We start from the raw sequence: 11,512 nt of genomic DNA, 5'->3' as shown, positions 1-11,512 counted from the left end.
GACAGAGTCAGGGTGTGGGGTGCTGAACCAGACGGTGGGGGTGGGCTGGCTTTGCAGCGGGTGGGTGAGGGAGGTGCCCCAACGCTCCACGAGGTGTGAGCGGGGTGGGGGGCGGGGGCGGGGGGACGGGAGCCCAGGGGGAGCAGGAGCACCGGTGGTGGAGGTAGAAGAAGTCAGTGGAGCACCCGAGGTCAGTGTCCCAGGATGGCACATGGTGGCCACTCGTCACTCCCGGGGGGTGGGGGGGGGTGGGGGGTGGGTCCCCGGCATCTGCTTGCTTGGCTGCGTCTGCTGTGCCTGATGCTTCACCTGGCCTTGGGTCATGGGGTCATCTCCTGCTCACCACTGCTCGCTCCCTCATTGATCTCACTCCCAGCTGCAAAGCCTGGGACCTAGGCGGTTAAGACGGACTGTGTGTGTGGCCCTGAGCTGGCTCTGGGTCTCTGATGGTTGGATAGTTCACTGTAGCACAGGTGACGCTGCTGGTTGATGAGTTGAAGAAATTTTTGCCCTTCACAAGTGGGTTCCCCTTGGGTCAGGAGTGGCAGGAAGTTGGGGGGCGCTGGTTCTGAGTGAAGCAGGCTGAGGCATGGGGAGGCTGCAGGGAGAGGCCGAGGAGAGGGGGGCAGAGGAACGGAGGGCTTGGCCCTGGCCGGCCAGGGGGCGCTTCACTTGAGGCTCGCGTTGTCCTCGCCGTCAGGCAGCTCTTCCAGCCTGGCTTCCCCCCGGGGCTGGCCCGCCCAGACGGTGGCCGGTGGTGCCTGTGCGTAGACCGTGGTCAGAAAGCGGAGCAGGGCCCTGGCTGCCAGCTCCTGGGCGACGGGGTCAGGCTGCCCGTAGGCGCTGCGGGCCCGGGGTGGGTGTCGGCTCAGGAAGGCGAGGACTTCGGAGGGCATGGGGAGGTGTCGGAGGGGCTGCAGGACCATGGGGGTGTCGGCGCTGAGGGCCTCCTGCACGTCGTTCTCCTGCTCGTCCTGCGAGGTGTCTTGCAGGCCGTCATGCAGGCCACACTGACGGTAACGTTGCAGGTCGTCTTGCAGGGCTTCTCGCAAGACGACATCTTCATCACCCACGACGTGCAGCTCCAGATAGCGGGTGCCCCCCGGGAGGGGGCGGGCTCCCTCCCACGCGCCAACTCGGACCCCGAAGAAGTCACACAGCAGCAGCCAGAAGCCGGGTGTGAGCTGCAGGCCCCGGCGGGTCAGGGGGAGCAGGGCGCGTTGCTGCCGGTGGCCGGGGCCCAGGAGCAGCCCGGCCAGCTCTTGGGCCGGGACGGCGCTCGTGCCCACGGTGGGGGGCACCTGGGTGAGGAGCTGAGCGATGGCGGTGGCCATGCCGCTGCCGGGGACGAGGGTCGCGGCCTGGCCGAGGCGCAGCCAGCGCCTCTGCGGGGGCCGCACGGCCGCCCAGGCGGGCGTGGGCAGCATGGAGAGGCGCCGCTTCAGCTTCAGCAGCACCAGGAGTGCTGCCACGGCCAGGGTGTCCTTCCAGAAGAGGAGGCCCCGGAAGAAGTGCAGGATGACGGCCCTGATCTGGGCCACGCTGAAGTGGGCGAGGAAGCTGTGGAATATTTGATCGATTGGTATCAGAGCCAGGAACTCCTGCTGGAGGTTCCGCCCGTTGGGCTCGTCCTGGTTCGATGCGTCTTCAGTCTCATCGTCTTCCTCCGAGTCTAGGGACCGATCCCCGAAATACCCTCCCGTGGTGAACAGGGACCTGGACCGGGTGGCAGTGTTGTGCTGGAAAGCCCTTCGGGTGAGGTTTCTCACGGGTGGCAGAGGCCGGCCGCCCTCTTGCGCAGGCCGCTCCATGACGTCAAAGTTGAAGTGGGAGAAGAAGAAGACCCAATGCCCGGGGAGAAGTACGGTGAGCCTGTCATTATTCAGAGAGGCTAGATCCTCTGTGTTGAGAAGGATCATGATGGGCTCCTCGGTGTTCTCCAGGTAGCGGCACCACACCATGAAGGAAGCCCTTATTGGAAGAATCTTCATTTCCAGTTGAGAGTAGGCGACTTCGATAGGCGAGATAATTCGGGAGTAGAAAGCGCAGGAGACTCTCTTGCCGGTCTGTTCGTCTATTTGGATCAGGGAGGCGTGCAGAGCTGTCTTGGTGACGCCCGTTTCCAAGTAGAAGGGGTTCTGCGGCTTGGGGTGGTGCAGGAGGGGCGCCTTGCGGAAAGCCCGCTTCAGGCACTCGAAGGCCTCTTGCTCCTCGTCTCCCCAGGAGAACGTCGGGGCGTTGAGCAGCAGCCTCACCAGGGGCTCTATGATGATGCTGAAGCGCTCCACGAAGTGCTGGTAGGGCAGGATGAAGCGGAGCAGGTGTTTCAGGGACTTCTTAGAGCCAGGGGTGGGGTACCCCGTCACGGTGGTCACGATGGTCTTGTTCAGTTTCACCCCTTTGGGGGTGAGGACGAATCCCATGAATTCGACCGTGTGTCGGTGGAACTGGCTTCTGTCCAGTGAGCAGTAGACGTGGTGGTGTCGGAAGCGGACCAGGACCTGGCGGACGTGTTGGAAGTGTTCTTCCTGGCTCATTGAGTAGACCACGACGTCCTGCCCGTAGGAGAGCACGAAGTAGCCGAGCATGTCCTTTAGGATAAAGTGGAGCACGTTCTGAGGGATGACCGGGTCTGAGGATAGTGGAAAGGGCTTGTAGCTCTTCATCTTTGGGAGCTCGAAACCAAACGCTGTTTTCCATACGTCCTCCGCTTGGTGTATGTTCATGCTTTCCTCCACAATGGTCCCCCGCAGCTCCAGCTTCGTGAACCATGTAGCTCCGTGTAACTGGTCGAATAGTTCTGGAATGATCTGTATGTAGTCTTGTTTGTCGGTCAGCATGCTCTCCGCGTTCCAGTTGTCATCCCGCGGCCTGGCACTTTCTTGCATCCCGGCACCCACAGGTTCCCACGGCGCGATGGAGGGACATTCGTAAAAGGTCTCGCTGTGATCACTGTCTCCAGCCTGCTGAAGCTCAGAGGGCTCTGATTCAGAAAGATCATCGGATCCGTCTGAGCTTGGCTGGTCGGAAGTCTCATCATCTGCTTCCTTCGGGTTAAACACGTCGGCCAGGTCGGAGTACAGGGGCGGCAGTCCGGGCAGCAGGCTGATGGCATGTCTTTCCAGTGCGATGCATGGTGGGGGCGGGCGGAAGCACTTCTGCAGGCAGTAGGGAGAGTGAAAGGTGCAGCGGCCTCTGACCCAGTCGACTTCGGGGGTGTGGATCCGGAGCCACTTGATGCCTAATATCACGGAGAAGTTGGGGGACGGAACGATGTCGAATTCGATGGACTCCTGGTGGTTCTGATGGATGCACACCAGGGGCTCGGTGTAGAGCCAGACAGGTTCGTTGCCGATCAGTGAGCCGTCCACGCCTTGGACCATCTGCGGGTAGGGCTTCTCGTAGAGCTCGACATAGTGCTCTTGGGCAAACCTCTCATCCATGAAGTTGCCGCCCGCCCCTGAGTCGACCAGGGCCTGAACCGCGACGCTGTGGTAGGGGTTCACCCTGACCAGGAGCAGCAGGAAGAGGTGGTTGCGGTCGATGGCGGGCCGGGCGTCGCAGGGCAGCCAGCTGCTAACCATCCACCTCTCCGGGGCAGGTGAGTCGATCCAGGTCAGGTTCCGTGGGCGGGCCTCTGGGGGCAGCCTGAGCATCGCCCTCCGCTCTGCCAGCTTTTCTTCTATCTGCAGGACGAGCACGATGAGACTGTCGAGCGAATCCGGCTGCGGGACGCGGAACAGATAGTGCCTGATTTCCTCGTTGAGCCCCTGGCACAGGTGGGCCTGCAGGACTTCGTCCGACCAGCCCAAGGTGGGTACCAGGCCCTGGAACTCATTGATGTACTCGATGGCGGTGCGACTCCCCTGCCTGAGGTTGAACATGGCATCTTCCGCCACACGCAGCGCCTGGCGGTACTCGAACATATCGGACATGGCCTCCAGGAAGGCGGGGAAGTCGCTCATCAGGGAGCTGTTCTCATTCATCAGAGCCCTGGCCCATTCTAAGGCCATGCCCGAGAGGTGGCACATGATGTACCCCACTCGCAGGCGGTCGTTGTAGAACATGCTCGGGTAGCTTTGTAGGATCAGTTGGCAGAGCACGATGAACTCGTGGTACTCCCTGCGGTCGCCGGAGAAGTTTACCGGGACGGGCAGTCGGCCTGCATTGATGGCTTCCATCAAGATCTCCTCTGCTACTCTTTGTTGCTCTCTGAGGTCTTGCATGCGGAAGTACAGAGAGATGATGGATCTCACCGTGGCCATGAACTCCGAAGTCTCGGGCTCCTCTTCCAGCTGCTCCTCCTCCTCCCTCCCGTTGGCCAGGTCAGTGTCGCTGCCGTGTTTGTTTCGGGCTCCCCTTGGGTTGACTGATGCTTCTTCCCTTGTGCCAGGTGCCTCACCGGATGGATCCCCCACTCCCTGATGTGAACCATTGCGTGACTCCTCCAGGTCTTGGAGTAGGTCATTGGGTGGATCCTTAATTTCCCTATGTGGGCCACTGGATGGCTCCTCCATGTCTTGGCGGAGATCAATGGGCAGCTCTTTCATTCCCTGGGCTGGGCCACTGGCTGGCCCCGCCGCCTCCTGCGCGCCGCTGCCTGATGTCTCCACGGTGGTGTTGGATGAGCCCTCGGAGGACTCCATTTGTTTTGATGATGGATTCTTACGCTCCATCATCGTCTCAAATGAGTCTTCAGAGGGTTCTATCATTTCGTCGGATGGAAAGGAGTTGTTCTCTGAAGACTGGTAAGGTTGTGACGCGTCCGGTCAGCGACTGGGACGGCAGAGATCAGAACCTGGGGGTGGGGAGGACGGGTGAGGAGGAAAGGCAGCTGTTTAGGGATTCGCGAGGTCAAGGTTGGGTTCTCGGGGACAAATCAGATGCCCAACTCCTCAGAACAGAGAGGAACCGGGGAGAGCTTCCTCGTGCCCAACCTAGAATATCATTCTGCCCCTGACCTTCTCCCGATTCTCCCAGGCTTGCTCGGCCTGTCTGGCTTGCCTGCTTCCCCCATGGCCGTGAGAAATTCACAGCCCATAAATTCTGTGGAGCAATAGGCCCAGAGCGGCCGCTGTGGCAGGCAGGCCCCTGGCAGGATGCTTTGGCCGCGTCACCCCCGCTGGCACACGTGCCTGGTCAACCCTCCTTCCTTTCTCTGGTCACCCTAAAGTCACAGAGGTCATATGTCAGTGCCATTCAGAGCTGTCCCTGGCAGGCAGGGTGCCCTGGAGCAAGCTTGGCTCGCCGTCCGCTCCCCCCGCCCTCCCCCGTTGTGAAGTGGGAATCTCCAGCAGATGCCTACTGTTTAACAAGGTCGGGGGAAGAGGAGAAAATGGGCAGTTGGCCACAGTCCCATCAGTTGGATCAGCAGCCTAAAATAGCTCTCACTTCCTACCCTAGATTCACAGGAGAAATTGGGCCAGTGTGGAGGGAGGGCAGATCTGGAGGTCCGGCTTTTATTTTTTTCCATAAACGTTTATAAAGCACCTACTATGTGGCAGAAACTTGCACCCCGTGACTTGGTTCTCACTTGGAAGCTTTGCTGACTTCTCCTACTCTTGCATCAGTTTCCAATCTCCCCAGCTCTGAGCCCTCGGGGAGATCTGTGGATCCTCTCCTAAAACTGCCACTTTTCCAAGATCCCCCTCCTTGTGGGGGTTCGGGCATCAATTCCACACACGTGAGCAATCATATTTTACCTGCCCCTCCAGTCTTGCCAGGTGGGACTGGTTTTTTTCCTCTAGCAGACACTCCCTCTCTGTTTCTGGCTGGTTTCTCCCTGACCTAGGGGTGTCTCTAGGAGAGCTGGGGTAGGGACTAAGGGGTGGGGAGGGAGGGGGGAGGGAGGAGGGGGAGGGTGCGAGGTATCTTTGACCTCTGATTGTCTTGGAATGGAGTTTTCATAGTCATGGGTGGTTTGAGTGGGCTGAGGCTGAATTTAAAGAGATGTCTGGGTTGGGGTTATTTTGCACATGTCTTCCCTGCTGGGAGAGCAAATTGAGTTCTGGTTATCCAAAAGAGTGGCTCTGTGGTCACCCCTCTTTCTACATTTAACAGCTTTTGTTACTTCTGAGTACTCCTCTTAGCCACCAGGCCCATCTATTTAAAAAAAAAAAAAAAAGGCATTCCCTCATTGGCTAAAATCCAAACTTTCCAACAAGATAGACGATTCCAATCTGCTGTTTCTCAAAATTAAGTACATTCTGGTTAGCCTGACAGTTAATTCCACCCTGCAGAGCCTCTGATGAAAAGGTTTTGTTGTTTATTTACTGTTCACAATATTAAATCCAAACCTTTTAGCATAACAATTGCTGACACAAGAAACTCCCCAAAATCATTCTCTGGCTAAAATGTAAAAGCCTTAGAATAATAGAAAATTCTGCTCATGCCATTCCTCCAGGTAGAGATTACATGTTTCTAGCATGTTTCTAGCATTTTACGGTCACGTAAAATCATCACCATCCCCATCCTCACCACATACATGGCGCCTCAGTTAACTCATTTGTCCTCACCAAAGTCCTATAAGGCGTATGCAACTATTCCACAATTCCAAGATCTAATATAAAACTCTAATTGAAATATAAAATTTGACTAACTCATCCACAGACTCCACTATTAGAAATAAAAATCTCCGTATGTCTCTTAAAACCCATAATTGGCTAAAACTTAAAACTTAAAAATTTGAATTGGCTGAAATTTGCATTTTAAAATGGAAAAATTTAAGTTGGCTGAAATTTCAAATTTCAAATATAAAATCTGTGCCTGTCTTAAAACTGTTGAAACCCATTATTGGCTAAAATTTAAAATTGAAAAATTGAAAATTTTAAATTGGCTAAAATTTAGATTTTTAAATATGAAATCTGTATCTCTCTTAAAACCCATAAAACTCTTCGTTGGCTACAATTTAAAATTCAAAAATTCTAATTGACAGAAATTTAAATTTTAAAATTGAAAAATTTAAATTGGCTAAAATTTAATATTTTAAAATGGAAACATTTAAATTGGTTAACATTTAATACCTTAAAATGGAATCATCTTAAATGTTGGCAAATTGAATTTAAATAAAATAAATAAAATAAATAAAATCGAAACATTTAAATTGGCTAAAGTTTAAAAATTTAAACACGAAAACTGTATATCTATCTCTTAAAACTTAAAGCACTTTATTGATAAAATTTAAAACTTAAAAACTTATATTGACTGAAATTTAAATTTTAAAACTGAAAAATTTAAATCAGCTGAAATGTAAAGTTTTAAGTATAAAATCTATATAGCTTTTAAAACTTCTAGAAGTCTTTTTTTTTTTTTTTTAAGTCTAAATTGGCTAAAATTTAAAATGTGAAATCTCAGTATGGCTCTTAAAACCCTGAGAACACTTTATATGGCTCTTAAAACCCTGAGAACCCTTTATTGGTTAAAATTTAAATTCCTTCGCCAGATGATTTGAAAACTAGATTATACCCCTTTTATTCTAAGTCCATATGTCTTAGCGTATTTATGAATTTGATGATGATGTAACTGATGAAATTGTTCACCTGTCTTCAGTCTAAAATCCAATATCGTTGGCATATTACAAAATCCTGACCTGAATATTCCTTAGCATCAAAGTTCAAAGTTTTAGCAGGACGCGTGAAAGTTGTCCCATAACTGCTGTATTTAAAATGTACAAAAGTTTCTTTTCATTGCTTAAAACATAAAGTTCCAATCACTTGGCATAAAACAAAAATTTTACCGTGTAATTTATCAGCAAATGGATGGATATAAACCTCCAACTCTTACCAGGCCGCTTCTTAAACCGTTGATTGGCTTAATTCCAAACCTCTCAGCATTATATAAAAATTTGACCGTGTCATTCCTCAAAACCAAAGGTCACACTTCCTTGCAAGGTACATGAATTTGGTCTTGTAACTTCTGCTTAACACTTTTTAATATCTCTTAATCACCTATGAGATAAGATCTAAACTGCTTAGTCAAAAATACACGTATTACCATATAATTTCTCCGCAGACTACTCTTACCGAACACAGAAATTTTACCATGTCACTCTCTTAAAATCTCTGAATGGCTGAAATCCAAAATCCTTAGCACAGCACAAAAATGTATTCCTGTCATTCCTCAAAATAGGGTCCAGACTTCTTAGCAAGCTATGGAAATTCAGTCACATAACCTTTGCCTAAGACCTGCCCCGCCTCCGTATCACTTGCTATAAAATGATCGAGTCCTTCAGCATAAAGTACAGACGGTGCACTTGTGCCAGGGGGCACCTCCTCTGAGCCGTCGATGCGCGTTCATTATCAGGTTCATCAAATCCAGACACCTTAGCATAAAATATATTTTAGCAGCTAATTCCCCTGGAGACCAAACTAACTCATCAGTCACTCCTTAAAACCCTTTACTGGCTAAAATCCAAACACCTCTGCATGAGGGTTCAAAAATGAGATCATATCCCTCCCCAAAATGAAATGCTTGAATGCCTTTGACTCTCACATAAAATCACATCTCCTTGGCATGTTATAAAGATCTGATCATATTATCTTTACCATAAAAACCCACTCTTGTAGCTCTGCCAAAATGCATAAGTTTGATCATGTAACTCCCAATTTAAAACTTTCCAAGATTTCTTCGTTGCCTGTAACAGAACGTCCCAGCTACTTAACATAAAATGCAACGTTGTACCATGTAATTTATCTTCAGACTGGTCTATAAAAAAAAACAAAAAAACCAAATCTCATCCCGTCATTCTTGTAAACCCTTTATTGGCTTAAATCCAAACTTATTAGCATGATATAAAAATTCGATCTTGTCATCCCTTAAAATAAAGTTCACACTTCCTAGCACAGCATATAAAATTTTATCTTGTAATTCCGCCTTAAAATCTTAACAATGCCTCTTCATTGTGAAGTTATGGAATCAAAGTCCAAATTCTTAGCTCAAAATGTGAATTTTATTTTGTAATTTCACCGCGTATTATCCACTCCAAAAAAAAAAAAATCTTACCATGTCACTCTCTTAGAACTTTTCATTGGCTAAAATCAAATTTCTAGGCATGTACAGAACTCCAATCATGTCAGAGCCTCAAAATAAATTTCAAATTTCTTTGCGCGTTCCCAGCGTTGATCACATAACTCTTAGGACTGAAGTTTTTCAACTTTGGTGTCAACATCCATCAAATCTCTGAAACTCAGATGTTGGCACCCCTGAGATATAAAGTGCAAAGGTTTTTGCAGGAGACTTAAATTTGTGGCTCTTACCGGTTTTCTCTTTATAGTTTTTCAATGTTCCCTGTATAATAAAGTCCAAAGCTGTTAGCCTTAAAATACATTTTTTCATGTTTTTCTGCAGATTTATCTTCCACAAGCAAAAATCTCACCATCACATTTCTTAAGACCCTTTGGCAAGAATCCAAACTCAGCATGATACAAAAACTTGTTCCAGTCATTCCTCAAAATAAAGCTATCCCCCAAACCCCAAATCTATTCCTAGAACCCCGCTTAAAATCTTTTCCTGTATTTTCATCACTAACAACATATCTCGACATCTCGGCGTCTTCAATCATGGTGTTCTCAGTGTAAAACCTTTCGGATTTCACGTCCAAAGCATAAAATCCAAATGCCTGAGCATGAAATGAAAATTGGACCAGGTATTTGTTATATTAAAAAATCTTTACATTGCTTTTTCACTACTTAGGGAATAAAGCCCAAATTCCTTTGCACAAACCCAACATTTTTCATCCTCCCTAATTTCTCGATGCAGTTTCTTGTTCCTCTCGCACTTTGCTCCTCAAAGACTGGGTTTCTTACTTCCTGTCCCCGAACTCATTTTAATTTTATAGTTCTGGATCTTTTTATGTTGTTAAGCTGGTTCCTCTGCCTCCATTTCATTAATTCATTACAGCAACGTGTCCTGATTCTTTTTTCTGGGCCAGGCGCTGGTTTGAGGACCCCGATGGGAAGAAACGGAAGCAGCCATGCCTTGCAGAACGTCACCAGCAAGGAGATGAGGACCATGCCCTCATGCTAAATGTCCTGCTGGAGGTGAGTGTAGGGTCCTGGGGGCCAAGACCGAGGGATCTCCCTTTACTGATGGTGAGCGTCTCCTTTGAGGCTCTGCTGGGTTCCGCTGCCTGACCCTTTGGGAAGACATTGGGCATTATTGGGGCCGTGTTTCATAAAGTGAAGGTGCCTCTGGCCTCCCATGTCTGGCTTTATACAGTGGCTACGGGCTTCCTTCTGACGCCCACCCTCCACATGCCCACCTGCTGCAGCTGGTGCAGCCTGGAGGCTGCCCAGCCCCTTCTCTGGGCTCTCCAGAGGTAATACTGCTCCGTTCTACAGATGTAGCTTAATAAATGCTCAGGTCTCAGGCCTCAAGGCAATTTCTTTAAGAAATATCTCTTGATTGGGGAATTCTCACCTTACCAAAAAAAATCAAAATCAAAATCAGGATTTAGTGCACCTGGTTCAGGTCAGAAGTGCCCTTGAGGTCTTTGAGTTGGACCCTCTGCCCCCCGCCGACACTCATAGACAGACACCCCAGCCTCACCACCTTCAGTGCCCAGAGCCTTCTCGGCCAGGTCAGCTCCTTGCTTGCCGCTGAGCAAGTGGCCCATTGGGTCAGGGCTGCCAACGTGAGTCTATGAAGGGTTGGATGGGAGGGGGGGGCCGGGGGGGCCAATCCCTCAGCGAATACCTCGCCTTGTCGGCTCACTTGTACAGTAAAGGAAATCTGATTTTAAAAATAGAGCTTGGAAGAGGAGATGAGGGGTATTTAGGAGCAGAGTTAGCCAGGGGCGGGGAGCAGGGGAGAGGTGAGGACAGGGGAGGGGGGCCTGCAGCCTGAGTTGCTGACGAGGAAGGTAGAGAGCCAAGAAAGAGGAGGCGGGAGGACAGAGGGGAACGAGGGACCACGGGGTTCTCTGTCACGGCCTCGCCTTTCCCAGCCTCTCAGACGCCCGGCGGCCACACCTGCAGCCCTGGCCTTCTCAGCTGCTAGGATAGACATCAGGGCTGAGGTTGGGGGGAGACCCTGTGTGCCTCGGCCTGCCTCAGAGCCACTTGGGTTCGAGGGACACAGCCACCACGTCTTGAGGGCTAAGTGACCTTGAGATGAACATCCCTCATTGACTCCCTTATTGCCCCAGACCTGCTGAGCATCCCTGTGGGAGTGGGCACGTGGGGACGCTGGTGGGCCTGTAGGTCGGTCTTAGTTATTTTATTAAACTAGTGTCAAGGTCCAGATGTACCCTTATTAGGCTAAGGGCTGCGGCTCCTTGGTTTCCTGGTGTAGACCAGGGGTATGGTCACTCCCCACACAGCTTGTCACTAGGGATTTTCAAGATGGATCCCTGAGCACCCCATGAGTACCTTGGGTAGGTCCTGGGTCCTGTGGACTCCTGCTTTGCCTGCTCACCCCCTGCCTTGTGGGTTAAGACCACTTGGGCCTTATAGCTGGGAGACTCTTCACGTCTTGACCCAGAGTGGCCAGCCTCAGCGGCTTCCCACTCTTCACC

At 50.6% G+C, this 11,512-nt stretch overlaps 1 protein-coding gene across 1 annotated transcript; it reads right to left on the bottom strand.

Annotated features, from left to right (window-relative positions):
* Positions 1–638: 638 nt before the first annotated feature.
* Positions 639–4,712, bottom strand: RTL1 (retrotransposon Gag like 1). Its single transcript, XM_041758095.1, has one exon. It carries the CDS (start codon positions 4,710–4,712, stop codon positions 669–671), a length of 4,044 nt encoding a protein of 1,347 aa, XP_041614029.1. The 3' UTR covers positions 639–668.
* Between the last annotated feature and the right edge of the window lie 6,800 nt (positions 4,713–11,512).

This window comes from Vulpes lagopus, chromosome 6 (genome assembly GCF_018345385.1).
Source record: "Vulpes lagopus strain Blue_001 chromosome 6, ASM1834538v1, whole genome shotgun sequence".
In the NCBI taxonomy this organism is placed as follows: Eukaryota; Metazoa; Chordata; class Mammalia; order Carnivora; family Canidae; genus Vulpes; species Vulpes lagopus.
This window is presented reverse-complemented; position numbering and strand designations above follow the sequence as displayed.

Coding starts and splice junctions, on each gene's coding strand:
- RTL1 (XM_041758095.1), bottom strand. CDS start 4,712: ATGATAGAACCCTCTGAAGACTCATTTGAGACGATGATGGAGCGTAAG.